Source organism: Coregonus clupeaformis, unplaced genomic scaffold, assembly GCF_020615455.1.
Source record: "Coregonus clupeaformis isolate EN_2021a unplaced genomic scaffold, ASM2061545v1 scaf0015, whole genome shotgun sequence".
Lineage (NCBI taxonomy): Eukaryota > Metazoa > Chordata > Actinopteri > Salmoniformes > Salmonidae > Coregonus > Coregonus clupeaformis.
The window spans coordinates 1,044,213-1,060,000 of record NW_025533470.1 but is presented as its reverse complement, the minus strand read 5'-3'; the positions used below and the strand labels follow the sequence as shown (position 1 = coordinate 1,060,000).

General features: G+C 46.4%; 1 protein-coding gene across 1 annotated transcript in view; it reads left to right on the top strand.

Moving 5' to 3' along the window:
* The window catches only part of LOC121556114 (glutamine amidotransferase-like class 1 domain-containing protein 3A, mitochondrial), a 9,264-nt gene extending 3,769 nt beyond the window's left edge, over positions 1 to 5,495 (top strand). The window contains exons 3-5 of the mRNA XM_045212464.1: positions 3,919 to 4,090; positions 4,382 to 4,583; positions 5,017 to 5,495. Of these exons, the coding sequence (XP_045068399.1) occupies positions 3,919 to 4,090; positions 4,382 to 4,583; positions 5,017 to 5,209 (567 nt within the window). The 3' untranslated portion in view covers positions 5,210 to 5,495. The remainder of the gene's footprint in view (positions 1 to 3,918; positions 4,091 to 4,381; positions 4,584 to 5,016) is intronic.
* The last annotated feature ends 10,293 nt before the right edge of the window (positions 5,496 to 15,788 follow it).

Below are 15,788 nucleotides of genomic sequence, written 5' to 3'. Positions count from 1 at the left end.
TTAGGACTGGAGCTAAGGTAGGGTTAGTCTACATTAGGGTTAGGGTTAGGACTGGAGCTAAGGTAGGGTTAGTCTACATTAGGGTTAGGACTGGAGCTAAGGTAGGGTTAGTCTACATTAGGGTTAGGACTGGAGCTAAGGTAGGGTTAGTCTACATTAGGGTTAGGGTTAGGACTGGAGCTAAGGTAGGGTTAGTCTACATTAGGGTTAGGGCTGGAGCTAAGGTAGGTTTAGTCTACATTAGGGTTAGGACTGGAGCTAAGGTAGGGTTAGTCTACCATTGGGGTTAGGACTGGAGCTAAGGTAGGGGTTAGTCTACATTAGGGTTAGGACTGGAGCTAAGGTAGGGTTAGTCTACATTAGGGTTAGGACTGGAGCTAAGGTAGGGTTAGTCTACATTAGGGTTAGGGTTAGGACTGGAGCTAAGGTAGGGTTAGTCTACATTAGGGTTAGGACTGGAGCTAAGGTAGGGTTAGTCTACATTAGGGTTAGGGTTAGGACTGGAGCTAAGGTAGGATTAGTCTACATTAGGGTTAGGACTGGAGCTAAGGTAGGGTTAGTCTACATTAGGGTTAGGATTGGAGCTAAGGTAGGGTTAGTCTACATTAGGGTTAGGACTGGAGCTAAGGTAGGGTTAGTCTACATTAGGGTTAGGTTAGGACTGGAATTAAGGCAGGGTTAGTCTACATTGGGTTTAGGTTAGGACTGGAGTTAAGGTAGGGTTAGTCTACATTAGGGTTAGGGTTAGGACTGGACCTAAGGTAGGGTTAGTCTACATTAGGGTTAGGGCTGGAGCTAAGGTAGGGTTAGTCTACATTAGGGTTAGGACTGGAGCTAAGGTGGGGTTAGTCTACATTAGGGTTAGGAGCTAAGGTAGGGTTAGTCTACATTAGGGTTAGGGCTGGAGCTAAGGTAGGGTTAGTCTACATTAGGATTAGGACTGGAGCTAAGGTAGGGTTAGTCTACATTAGGGTTAGGACTGGAGCTAAGGTAGGGTTAGTCTACATTAGGGTTAGGGCTGGAGCTAAGGTAGGGTTAGTCTACATTAGGGTTAGGACTGGAGCTAAGGTAGGGTTAGTCTACATTAGGGTTAGGACTGGAGCTAAGGTAGGGTTAGTCTACATTAGGGTTAGGACTGGAGCTAAGGTAGGGTTATTCTACATTAGGGTTAGGATTTAGCTAAGGTAGGGTTAGTCTACATTAGGGTTAGGGTTTGGACTGGAGCTACGGTAGGGTTAGTCTACATTACGGTTAGGACTGGAGCTAAGGTAGGGTTAGTCTACATTAGTGTTAGGGCTGGAGCTAAGGTAGGGTTAGTCTACATTAGGGTTAGGGTTAGGACTGGAGCTAAGGTAGGGTTAGTCTACATTAGGGTTAGGGCTGGAGCTAAGGTATGGTTAGTCTACATTAGGGTTAGGACTGGAGCTAAGGTAGGGTTAGTCTACATTAGGGTTAGGACTGAAGCTAAGGTAGGGTTAGTCTACATTAGGGTTAGGACTGGAGTTAAGGTAGGGTTAGTCTACATTATGGTTAGGACTGGAGCTAAGGTAGGGTTAGTCTACATTAGGGTTAGGGTTAGGACTGGAGCTAAGGTAGGATTAGTCTACATTAGGGTTAGGGTTAGGACTGGAGCTAAGGTAGGGTTAGTCTACATTAGGGTTAGGGCTGGAGCTAAGGTAGGGTTAGTCTACATTAGGGTTAGGGTTAGGACTGGAGCTAAGGTAGGGTTAGTCTACATTAGGGTTAGGACTGGAGCTAAGGTAGGGTTAGTCTACATTAGGGTTAGGACTGGAGCTACGGTAGGGTTAGTCTACATTACGGTTAGGACTGGAGCTAAGGTAGGGTTAGTCTACATTAGGGTTAGGACTGGAGCTAAGGTAGGGTTAGTCTACATTAGGGTTAGGACTGGAGCTAAGGTAGGGTTAGTCTACATTAGGGTTAGGGTTAGGACTGGAGCTAAGGTAGGGTTAGTCTACATTAGGGTTAGGGCTGGAGCTAAGGTAGGGTTAGTCTACATTAGGGTTAGGGTTAGGACTGGAGCTAAGGTAGGGTTAGTCTACATTAGGGTTAGGGTTAGGACTGGAGCTATGGTTGGGTTAGTCTACATTAGGGTTAGGACTGGAGCTAAGGTAGGGTTAGTCTACATTAGGGTTAGGTTAGGACTGGAGTTAAGGTAGGGTTAGTCTACATTAGGGTTAGGTTAGGACTGGAGCTAAGGTAGGGTTAGTCTACATTAGGGTTAGGTTAGGACTGGAGTTAAGGTAGGGTTAGTCTACATTAGGGTTAGGGTTAGGACTGGAGCTAAGGTAGGGTTAGTCTACATTAGGGTTAGGGCTGGAGCTAAGGTAGGGTTAGTCTACATTAGGGTTAGGGTTAGGACTGGAGCTAAGGTAGGGTTAGTCTACATTAGGGTTAGGACTGGAGCTAAGGTAGGGTTAGTCTACATTAGGGTTAAGACTGGAGCTAAGGTAGGGTTTGTCTACATTAGGGTTAGGACTGGAGCTAAGGTAGGGTTAGTCTACATTAGGGTTAGGGTTAGGACTGGAGCTAAGGTAGGGTTAGTCTACATTAGAGGTAGGACTGGAGCTAAGGTAGGGTTAGTCTACATTAGGGTTAGGACTGGAGCTAAGGTAGGGTTAGTTTACATTAGGGTTAGGACTGGAGCTAAGGTAGGGTTAGTCTACATTAGGGTTAGGACTGGAGCTAAGGTAGGGTTAGTCTACATTAGGGTTAGGTTAGGACTGGAGCTAAGGTAGGGTTAGTCTACATTAGGGTTAGGACTGGAGCTAAGGTAGGGTTAGTCTATATTAGGGTTAGGACTGGAGCTAAGGTAGGGTTAGTCTACATTAGGGTTAGGGTAAGGGCTGGAGCTAAGGTATGGTTAGTCTACATTAGTGTTAGGACTGGACCTAAGGTAGGGTTAGTCTACATTAGGGTTAGGTTAGGACTGGAGTTAAGGTAGGGTTAGTCTACATTAGGGTTAGGTTAGGACTGGAGCTAAGGTAGGGTTAGTCTACATTAGGGTTAGGGTTAGGACTGGAGCTACGGTAGGGTTAGTCTACATTAGGGTTAGGGTTAGGACTGGAGTTAAGGTAGGGTTAGTCTACATTAGGGTTAGGGTTAGGACTGGAGCTAAGGTAGGGTTAGTCTACATTAGGGTTAGGGCTGGAGCTAAGGTAGGGTTAGTCTACATTAGGGTTAGGACTGGAGCTAAGGTAGGGTTAGTCTACATTAGGGTTAGGACTGGAGCTAAGGTAGGGTTAGACTACATTAGGGTTAGGACTGGAGCTAAGGTAGGGTTAGTCTACATTAGGGTTAGGGTTGGAGCTAAGGTAGGGTTAGTCTACATTAGAGTAAGGACTGGAGCTAAGGTAGGATTAGTCTACATTAAGATAATGACTCTTTACACTGTAAAGAATGTCTGACCGTCCTCCTCTCCTCTCCTCGCCTCTCCTCTCCTCCCACCTCCTCTCCCCTCCCCTCCTCCCTTACTCCCCTCCTCCCCCCTCCTTTCCCTCCTCTCTCTCCCCCCTCCTCCCCTTCTCTCCCCACCTCCCCTCCTCTCCTCTTCTCCCCTCCTCCCCTCCTCCCCCCTCCTCCCCTCTCCCTCCTCTCCCTCCTCCCCTCCTCCCCTCCTCTCCTCCTCTCCCTCCTCCCCTACTCTTCTCCCTCTCCCCTCCTCTCCTCTTCTCCCTCCTCCCCCTCCCCCCTCCTCCCCTCTCCCCCCTCTCCCCTCCTCCCTCCCCCTCCCTCTCCTCCTCTCCCTCCTCCCCTACTCTTCTCCTCTCCCCTCCTCCCCTCCTACCTCTCCCTCCTCCTCTCCCCTCCTCCCCTACTCTTCTCCTCTCCCCTCCTCCACTCCTCCCTCCTCCCCCCTCCTCCTCTCCTCCTCTCCTCTCCTCCCCTTCCCTACCCCAGGTCCAGATGTTTGCCCCCAACATGGACCAAATGCATGTGGTGAACCACTGTGTGGGGAAACCCACGGCGGAGAAACGCAACGTCCTGGAGGAGAGTGCTCGTATCGCCCGCGGCGATGTGTCTGACCTCGACAAGCTAGAGGTCACCGCCTTTGACGCCCTCGTTATCCCAGGTGAGCATAATTCCTTCATCTCGCACCAGCACATTGATAATATGAAACTGGTACTGACCTTGTACATAGCTAACACTCTCCTTGTCTTTATCTTTCATTAATATGATACTTTATTATATATCTCTGTTACTATATCTTCACTCCTTTATGCTATATCTCTGTTACTATCATCACTCTTTCACTATGACTTCATTTCTATCACACCCTAAACATCACACAACCACTACTTCCTCCCCCCTGAAGCAGGTCTCCACAGTGCTCCTCTCAACTGAACGGTGTTGTGTCTTGCAGGTGGTTTTGGCGTGGCTAAAAACCTGTCTGACTGGGCGGTGAAGGGGAAGGAGTACACGGTTCAACCCCAGGTAGAGAAGCTGATTAAGGGGTTCCATGCTGCAGGGAAGCCCCTGGCTATGTGCTGCATCTCCCCTGTCCTGGCTGCTAAGGTCCTGCCGGGGTGTGAGATCACCGTGGGACAGGACAAGGAGTGTAAGAGGTGGGTTACAGTGTCACAGGTGTGGGTGAACAGGGCAAAGTGTGTGTTTGTGAGAGAGAGGGTGTGTCTGTGTGTGTGTCTGTGTGTCTGTGTGTGTGTGTGTGTGTGTGTGTCTGTGTGTCTGTGTGTGTGTGTGTGTGTCTGTGTGTCTGTGTGTGTGTGTGTGTGTGTGTGTGTGTGTGTGTGTGTGTGTGTGTGTGTGTGTGTGTGTGTGTGTGTGTGTGTGTGTGTGTGTGTGTAGAGAGAGAGAGAGAGAGAGAGTGTGTGTGTATGAGAGAGATAGAGAGACAGAGAGAGAGAGAGAGAGAGAGAGAGAGAGAGAGAGAGAGAGAGAGAGACAGAGAGATAGAGAGAGAGAGAGAGAGAGAGAGAGAGTGTGCTGATATGTCTCTGTTTGTTTTTAACCTGCTGCTCTTCTCTCTCCTGCCACTAGATGGCCCAATGCCCAGACAGCAACTGCCATGACGGAGATGGGCTGTAAACATGTGAATAAGAAAGTGGGGGAGGTCCACATCGATGTGAAGAACAAGCTGGTCACCTCCTCCGCCTTCATGTGTAACGCTCCCATACATGAGGTGTTTGATGGGGTGGGCGTCATGGTTACAGAGCTGCTCAAACTGGCCTAGGAGACGTCTGGGATTCAGAATACTGATGAACTGTGCTTCCCAAAAGGAACCCTATTCCCTTGATAGTGCTAATGAGCCTTTGTGCAAAGTAGGGCACAGGGAACCATTTGGGAATCACCCTTACAATCATGTTTGTTGTTGTTTGTGTTTGTTGTTGTTTGTTTACCTGGAGACCGTCCTGATCTGAATGTACTGGACACAGATTGTGTTTCTGTTGTATCATCGATCTCTCTGACTGTGGGATGACTTTTGCCATTATCAAAATTGTAATAAAAGTCCAACCAAACCATGGAATGAATGACTTTTCATTTGATTCGTTTTTTCAGCTGACCACTGTGTTTTGTTGTGGTATATTATGGTCATTTGGAGATATGAACAGCTCTTTCTCCATGCATTTAGCATACAGGTTAGATCTTCACAGAATACTGTAGGCACATAGCAGGAATTCCCTTTAATACACTTTTCTCTCTACACAGCAAATTGGCCAGTGTTGATTTTTCAGTGTAACATTTTGCAGTTGCAAAAACCATCCAGCGCTATGATGAAACTGGCTCTCATGAGGACCGGCACAGGAATGGAAGACCCAGAGTTACCTCTGCTGTAGAGGATAAGTTCATTAGAGTTATCTGCCTCAGAAATTGCAGCCCAAATAAATGCTTCAAAGTTCAGAGTTCAGTTCTTTTATGCAAATTGGCCAGTGTTGATTTTTCAGTGTAACATTTATAGTGTTGATTCAGGAATTACATTCACTCTGTGAAATAACCCCCAGTGTTGGTGTTATTAACCAGAGTTATTGTTTACACTGTGGAAAGTAAAACGGTTCCATCAAAACCATGCCAACATTAGCATATTTCCCAGCATGCTCTACTGCAGGTTGATTTTTTTTAGGATTGTTTTTAATATCTGTGTTTTTACATGCAATGATTGATTGATAAATGTTATGCTACACAAATATAAAAAAATATATATAAACTAATCCAATCAGTTAGTTAGATTTATTGCACCCATTACTGAAATGGTTGTCCCAGATTAAATGGCTTAGGTAGTCTTTTTTTATGAAGTTTCCTAACTCTGATAGTCATCTGAATGCATGTTGGATATCCTAACTCTGGCTGGATTCCAATAAGAATTACACATCACTTTGCAAGCCAGCATAATGTGACTTGCAGGCCTGATGAGGCCTGTAAACCAGGAGTTTCCTAACACCGCTGTGTTATGGTAAAACCAGGCCATCAAAGAAAGGCCTTATGATATACAGTAGCAGTCAAAAGTTTGGACACACCTACTCATTCAAGGGTTTTTCTTTATTTTCACTATTTTCTACGTCGTAGAATAATAGCGAAGACATCAAAACTATGAAATAAAACATATGGAATCATGTAGTAACTAAAAAACTGTTAAACAAATCAAAATATATTTTACATTTGAGATTCTTCAAATAGCCACCCTTTGCCTTGATGACAGCTTTGCACACTGGCCAGGTGGTAAGGTAACCATCTGAATGGTGTGATGGCCAGGTGGTAAGGTAACCATTTGAATGGTGTGATGGCCAGGTGGTAAGGTAACCATATGAATGGTGTGATGGCCAGGTGGTAAGGTAACCAAATGAATGGTGTGATGGCTAGGTGGTAAGGTAACCATATGAATGGTGTGATGGCCAGGTGGTAAGGTAACCATATGAATGGTGTGATGGCCAGGTGGTAAGGTAACCATATGAATGGTGTGATGGCTAGGTGGTAAGGTAACCATATGAATGGTGTGATGGCCAGGTGGTAAGGTAACCATATGAATGGTGTGATGGCCAGGTGGTAAGGTAACCAAATGAATGGTGTGATGGCCAGGTGGTAAGGTAACCATTTGAATGGTGTGATGGCCAGGTGGTAAGGTAACCATATGAATGTTGTGATGGCCAGGTGGTAAGGTAACCATTTGAATGGTGTGATGGCTAGGTGGTAAGGTAACCATATGAATGGTGTGATGGCCAGGTGGTAAGGTAACCATTTGAATGGTGTGATGGCTAGGTGGTAAGGTAACCATATGAATGGTGTGGTGGCTAGGTGGTAAGGTAACCAAATGAATGGTGTGATGGCTAGGTAACCATTTGAATGGTGTGATGGCTAGGTGGTAAGGTAACCATATGAATGGTGTGATGGCTAGGTGGTAAGGTAACATTTTACATTTTAGTCATTTAGCAGACGCTCTTATCCAGAGCGACTTACAGGAGCAATTAGGGTTAAGTGCCTTGCTCAAGGGCACATCAACAGCTTTTTCACATAGTCGGCTCGGGGATTAGAACCAGCGACCTTTCGGTTACTGGCACTACGCTCTTAACCACTAAGCTACCTGCCGCCTATAACCATATGGTGGTAAGGTAACCATATGAATGGTGTGATGGCTAGGTGGTAAGGTAACCATATGAATGGTGTGATGGCCAGGTGGTAAGGTAACCATATGAATGGGGTGATGGCTAGGTGGTAAGGTAACCAAATGAATGGTGTGATGGCCAGGTGGTAAGGTAACCATATGAATGGTGTGATGGCCAGGTGGTAAGGTAACCATATGAATGGTGTGATGGCTAGGTGGTAAGGTAACCATATGAATGGTGTGATGGCCAGGTGGTAAGGTAACCATATGAATGGTGTGATGGCCAGGTGGTAAGGTAACCATATGAATGGTGTGATGGCCAGGTGGTAAGGTAACCATATGAATGGTGTGATGGCCAGGTGGTAAGGTAACCAAATGAATGGTGTGATGGCTAGGTGGTAAGGTAACCATATGAATGGTGTGATGGCTAGGTGGTAAGGTAACCATATGAATGGTGTGATGGCTAGGTGGTAAGGTAACCATATGAATGGTGTGATGGCCAGGTGGTAAGGTAACCATATGAATGGTGTGATGGCCAGGTGGTAAGGTAACCATATGAATGGTGTGATGGCCAGGTGGTAAGGTAACCATATGAGTGGTGTGATGGCCAGGTGGTAAGGTAACCATATGAGTGATTTTGTAACTACAGGCGTTTTTGTGTCTCGGGTAGATTTTTATGATTATTTGTTTATCTTTTACATATTAAGTAGACACTAAAATTATGTAAACTTTGTTTTCAGTTTTCAAATTATTGTTGTATATTTTTTAAACATCTGTTTTTGCCTTGTCTCACACTCTTTTGATATTCTGTTACGTTTTACAAAATTCTGAAAATATTTAATGCACCTGGTTAGACGTTATGTACATAGCAAGTCAGATAAATAATGCTATAGTGCATTCGGAAAGTATTCAGACCCCTTGACTTTTTCCACATTTTGTTATGTTACAGCCTTATTCTAAAAGGGATTAAATCGTTTTTTCCCTCATCAATCTACACACAATACCCCATAACGACAAAGCAAAAACAGGTTTTTAGAAATCTTAGCAAATTTATTAAAAATGAAAAACTGAAATATCACATTTACATAAGTATTCAGGCCCTTTACTCAGTACTTTGTTGAAGCACCTTTGGCAGCGATTACAGCCTCGAGTCTTCTTGGGTATGACGCTACAAGCTTGGCACACCTGTATTTGGGGAGTTTCTCCCATTCTTCTCTGCAGATCCTCTCAAGCTCTGTCAGGTTGGATGGGGAGCGTCGCTGCACAGCTATTTTCAGGTCTCTCCAGAGATGTTCGATCACGTTCAAGTCCGGGCTCTGGCTGGGCCACTCAAGGACATACAGAGACTTGTCCTGAAGCCACTCCTGAGTTGTCTTGGCTGTGTGCTTAGGGTCGTTGTCCTGATGGAAGGTGAACCTTCGCCCCAGTCTGAGGACCTGAGTGCTCTGGAGCAGGTTTTCATCAAGGATCTCTCTCTACTTTGCTCCGTTCATCTTTCCCTCGATCCTGACTAGTCTCCCAGTCCCTGCTGCTGAAAAACATCCCCACAGCATGATGCTGCCACCCCCGTGCTTCACAGTAGGGATGGTGCCAGGTTTCCTCCAGATGTGACGCTTGGCAATCAGGCCAAAGAGTTCAATCTTGGTTTCATCAGACCAGAGAATCTTGTTTCTCATGGTCTGAGAGTCCTAAAGGGGCATTTAGGCAAACTCCAAGTAGGCTGTCATGTGCCTTTTACTGAGGAGTGGCTTCCGTCAGGCCACTCTACCATAAAGGCCTGATTGGTGGAGGGCTGCAGAGATGGTTTTCCTTCTGGAAGGTTCACCCATCTCCACAGAGGAACTCTGGAGCTCTGTCAGAGTGACCATCGGGTTCTTGGTCACCTTCCTGACCAAGGCCATTCTCCCCCAATTGCTCAGTTTGGCCGGGTGGCCAGCTCTAGGAAGAGTGTTGGTGGTTCCAAACTTCTTACCAATTAGGGACCTTATTTCATCAATCAAGTACAAGGGTTAGGGTGAAAACCCGCAGACACTCGGACCTCCGTGTTATGAGTTTGACACGTGGTGTAGAACAGGAAGTGACAGTAAAACAAGATATGACATAAAAGAGGGTTTGATATTATATCTCCACCTTCAAGAAAAGTCTGTGAAAAATAGGAAAGAATTTGTATTCTGCGTCATTACCGCAACGGCTATAACTCATCTAGATTGTCCTCTATATGAAAAATATGGATCAATTTATAACACAATGACAGACCAATGCCAATACCACGTTCTGATGTTAATTAATTGATACTTTCAAAGTGACATGGATCCAGAAGAACTGGAAATGTGATGTTATAAAAAAAAAACGTGATGACCTGTGTCTTGTCCTTAAACCCTCTTTGGTTTGCTCTTCAGTTAACTTGTCTCAACCCTTTGTTTTAAACGGTTCAGAGTGAACTATTTGAAACGTTTAAAAACATTACTCGTATTGAATACACCCCAAATCTTACTTCATACATCCAAGACTCTGTTTGAATGTTAAATAACGAGGCAGAGGCATTGATGCGAGTAACCAGTCTTGTTCAGTATATTGCAATACATCCGGGTATCTCAAGTACACCGGTAAAAAACTGGAGTTGCAGTAATGAACATTTACCAACAGATGGCATCAATGTGCCATCTCCCACCCATAACATCTTCCCTTTTATAAAATAGGACAGGAGCTGTCAATTCACTAACAAAACAAACCTAGTAGTAATTTCCAACATGAACAGTTAAGTATTTTATTTTTATTTTTTATTTTTATTAACCACTTAACACATTTTGATACTCTCTTCACTTTTATCTCTGTCTGTCAACAATCCCTAATGGGAAACCTACAGATTAAGTCTTTTTGGTGGCTGGGACAGACGCCCGCAGCGTGAAAAGACAGGGGGCTTGTCTGCGTGGACTGTGGGCTCCCGCACAGGCGTGTCACCTGACTGTCTAAGGGGAGTATTGATGGGCGAGGGAGTGGCCGACCTGTGATCCCCTGGCTCTTCGCCCAGTGCCTCAGGCCCCATGTGACTTGCTGGGGTTCCGTCTTTTGTCATGCGACCCCTATGACCATCCGAGTTCTGAGTAGATGCTGGCTCAGCAATCCGAAGGTCAACCCTGTTACGACGGTACAGTGATCCATTCACTTCGACCAAATAGGAGCGTGGTGCCACTTTCTGTACACAGGATCCGAGTCTCCAGAGGCCCGTCCGGTCCCCTGGTAGTGGCTTCATTCGCACCGTTTCACCCACCCTGAGCTCAGGTAAGTCTTTTGCTGATTTGTCGTAGATGAACTTGGAGACCTGTCTTCTGTGACGTAGCTTCACCAGCACGTCTGTCACCACACATGGCTCCAGGAGAGTGCTTGCTACTGGCAGAGCTGCTTTTAAACGCTGTGCCATGAGGCGCTGGGCCGGGCTGCTATCCATGCCTTCTGTCGGGGTATTGCGCCATTGCAGGATTGCTTTCCAGGCATCTTTGCCCTCTCGCAGAGCTTTTTTGCAGAGGTTCTTTGCAATTTTGACTGCCGACTCAGCCTTCCCATTAGCTTTTGGGTGTCGTGGTGATGAAGTGACGTGCTCGAATTCCCATTCTGCAGCAAATCTTCGGAACTCACATCCGGAGAATTGGGGTCCATTATCTGAAATTACCCTATCTGGCTGGCCATAGCGGGCAAACTGAGCCTTGCAGCGTTTGATCGTTGTCTCTGCTGAGAGGTCGGGGAGGAGGTCAATCTCCCAGAAGTCTGAGTAATGATCAACTACCAGCAGAAAGCCTTTGCCACTGTGCTGGAAGAGATCTAGACTTACTATCTGCCAGGGGCGCATTGGTAGCTCGTGGGACATCATCGTCTCTCTGTTGCTCAATGGCATATTCATTGCAGATTGTGCATTTACTGACATAGTCTTTGATTTCACTCTGCATTCCTGGCCAATACAGTGTGTCACGTGCTTGTCTGTAACAGGCCTCACCTCCTATGTGACTTGAGTGCACGCGTGCCAACATCTCAGGGCGCAGAGACCGGGGAATAACGACTCTCTGACCCTTGAATATTACTCCATTTTGAACACTGAGCTCTTCTTTGACTGGCCAATATTCTCTGGTGGCTAAAGCAGTTTCTTCCTTGCAGTCGGGCCAGCCCATCAGAATCACAGACCTCAATGCCTGGAGTTGCTCGTCCCTGTCTGTGTGCTGTCTGATTTGTATAAGGCGCTGGTCCGTAACATTGAGGTAGTCAGCCTGGTTGATGTGTTCAACATCCACTTGCTCTGTTTGTAAGCTGCACACTGCGTGTTGTTCATGCATGGAGCGTGTGTGAGTGCCTGATGCAGTAGCCCTGCTGAGCGTGTCACTCACATACATCTCTGGCCCTGGCTTATACACCACCTTGAGGTTGTAGTTTTGTAGGGCCAGTAGCTCTGCAGTCGTTTCGGGGCATTCAGGAGAGGCTTGCTGAATATAGCAATAAGGGGCTTGTGATCTGTCTCTGCGGTAATATTGTCACGCCCGTACAGGTAGTGGTGGAAGCGTTGGCATGCAAATACAATGCTGAGGCACTCCTTCTCTATCTGGGCATAGTTCTGCTCTGTTGGAGTGAGTGCCCTAGAGGCGAATGCCACAGGCTGGCCCTCTTGCATGAGGCAACAGCCCAGTCCATACTGGCTTGAGTCACTCTGAATCGTGACAGGTTTTGACACATCGTAGTATCGCAGTACAGGTGTCTGGGTGACCAGTTGTTTTATTTCCCTCACCGCTGTGTCATGTTTTGGGAGCCAATGCCAGATGGTGTCCTTGTCCGTGAGCCTCCTTAGTGGTTCACACACTTCAGAGAGCCACGGTAGGAACTTGGCCAGGTAGGTGACGAATCCGACGAAGCGCTGCACTGCCTTCACGTCAGATGGGTGGGGCATATCCAAGACAGCCTTCACTTTTTCTGGATCCGCCTTCAATCCGGTGGAGGACAAGATGTGCCCATGAAAGCGAACCTCTGGCACTTTAAACTGAAGCTTTTTTATGCTTAGCCTTAGCTTGACCTGTCTGCATCTGACCATCAGGGCCAGCAGCTTGGCGTTATGGTCACATTCTGCCTCCTCATCACTGTCCCCACAGCCCACTACGAGGATGTCATCTGCTATGGGTTCCACGCCGCTGAGTCCCATCAACAGCTCGTGCTGTTTCCGCTGATACACCTCTGGAGCCACGGAGACACCAAACGGGAGCTTCAACCACCTCTTCCTGCCCCAGGGTGTCCAAAAGGTGGTCATGTAGCTGCTGGGCTCGTCAAGCTTGCACTGCAGGAAGGCATCTCTGGCGTCCACGAGCGTGAAGACTCTGGCCTTTGGGAGCTTGTAAAGAACATCCTCCAACGTGGGCATAATGTAATGTGAACGTCTCAGAGCCCGGTTGAGGTGTTTAGGATCAATGCATATCCGTAGCTTGTCTGGTTTCTTGACGATAACCATATTACTTATCCAGTCTGTAGGCTCGGTGACGGATATGATGTGGCCATCTGCTTCGTATTTGTCAAGCTGAGCCTTTGTAGCTGCTTTCATGGCCACTGGTACATTGCGAGGTGCACACTGGACAGGCTGGATTGCGGCATCCAACTCAAAGTGGACTTCGCCGGGAACTGACTCGACTGGTGCGTTGAAGACATCATGGTACTTGCTTAGGAGAGTCTCCTTGCTCAGGGGCCCAGCCTGGACTTTGTCTATAATGTTAAGATCAGCTGGGATGGTGAAGTTAATAAGCCCAAGGCGCTCGCATGTAGAACCTGACAGTAATGGCTGTTGACTAGCCTCAACTATTTCAAACTCAAGAGTGTGTTTCTGGCCACGTAAAACACACTCTGTCACAAACAGGCCTAAAGAGGTCATGAACTGGCCTGAATACAGTTTCAGCTTGGTGCTACTCTGTGTGAGTTTGTCTCTGGGCGCGAGCCTCCTTTTATCTTTAAGGCTCATAACGTTACATGTGGCCCCTGAATCTAGCTGGCATTGCTGTGGTTTATTATTAAGTAGCAGAGTGACAAACCATTTTTTTCCTTTTGCCCTTACTGCCCCTATGCACTCGCTAGCATATACATCCTCTGTGCTGTTGTTCCCTTCATCTGTGTTAATTTCAATGGAGTGCACTTTACCCTCCTTTCTCTTGCTTTTCATGCCCTTGCGAAGTGATTAGCTGTACCACAGGATTTGCATATTTTTCCATAGGCTGGGCAGTGTTCTTTTCCTCGTCCATGAGAAATGCCACAATATCGGCATGCATTGGGGTTGTCTACTGCAGAGTTGGCTGTAGTATTAGCATTAGCTGTGGCAAAAGGGAATTTCTTTACTGGCTGCCTGAATGTACCATTGACATTGTCCATATGTTGCCTTTCTAGCTCCATGGACCTTATCTGTATATCAGTAAGCTCTGCTGCACGGCATGTCTCCACTGCCAAGACTAGTGTCAGGTCACGTTCTCTCAGCAAACGTCTGCGGGTGCCCTCATCAGTTATGCCAAGCACTATCTTGTCTCTGATCAGTTCATCTCTTAAAGCACCATAGTCACATGTAGCTGCCTTTTCCCTTAGCTTAGTGACAAAGCTGTCAATGGACTCCCCGTCCTCCTGTTTGCAACAACCGAAAACATAACGCTCGTAGATAACGTTCTTTGCTGGCTTAAAGTAAAGTTCGAGAGCATCAAGAATAGCTGTAGCGTTACCTTGCTGAGCTGCTGTTAGGTTCAGGTTGTGTTTGTATACGTGTCGGCATTCTGCTCCCATTATAGTCCTCAAAGTGGCAGCCACTACCTCATCGTCCTTTTCCCGAAGTCCCGTTGCTAGTGCATAGTCCTCCCATTCACCTCTAAACGTATCCCAGTTTGTGCTCCAATCTCCGCTGAGCTTCATAACGGCGGGAGGGGAAATGTTCGCTGCCATGTCTAAACGGTGCTAACAACACTGAAGCTAACTAGCAAACTCAATCTAGCTAAGGACAATTCCGGAGAAGTTTTACTCAACTAAGCTTTTAAAAACCAGAACAGGTGACTCTAATTTGCGGAAAGTATGGTTAGTTATCCGACTCTGACACCATGTTTGAATGTTAAATAACGAGGCAGAGGCATTGATGCGAGTAACCAGTCTTGTTCAGTATATTGCAATACAGACTCCTTATCAAAGATGGTGGATAAATAAGATAGTTTACTCAGGCCGTTTACCATTGAAAATAATTGTCAATGTTCCTGTCTGTGTAAGTTCCTCCCTTTGTGGTTTCGCCACCAAGCGAGGAGTTTTTGTTTGGAGGTCAATAAGACTGTCGAATTTGGTCATCGAAAAAATTAATGGCTTATTTGCTACGTGAGGTTTGTTTGATCGAATATAAGTTTTGTAATGCTTAAGTTTTTATGAGTGTACTAATATAAGTAGGACGTGATATCCCGGCAACTTTGAGAAGAAGAAAAAAACACTTTATATCCGAGTTGTCTCGAGATGGCAATGCATATTCATGGAGGTAGCATAGCATAGTAGCATAGCATAGTAGCATAGCATAGTAGCATAGCATCTCTCTCCATTGAATACAGGCGGTTGATGTCAACAACCCTCATCAAATATTCAAAAGGCATTACAATAATGAGATGTATCCACCAATCCAAAGAAAGGATAGGCGGTGGCTGGACAGTCCGCGGTGCTGCTTTGTGGACAACGACTCCCATTGTTAGGGCGGAGAGACATGTATCTTGTCAGGGCTTAATAATTCATAAAGGTCATGTTACTGACTGCTATTATCTCATACAACAAAATGTATAGCTAAATTCTCCTAAACCTACGTTAATGTCAGACCTTATTGTTGGCGTTTATTCCAAAACCCTATTCTTTGCCCGTAGGGATGGCTGAACGACCCAGAGGTAACTCATTTCCGGGTTTTAGGACTACAAGCTGGCAAACTCTATATCTGCTCTGGTCGACAAATTCTCCCATCTAAGTTTTAATGTCTATGGTCCCATCCCGCTCGCCCGACACACCCCGCCCCGACCAGAAAAAAAATAAGTCAGTGAGATGTCTTGGCCCTGGAGCACCCCCTCCACGGGGCGGGGGCGATAAGCAGAGTGGGCCCGCCCCGATCAGAAAAAACAAAATGGGAGTGGGGTGTCTCGCTTTCTTTACCGTCTCTGGCCCTATCACGCCATTGGCTCTTGAGGCGGAACATCGACCA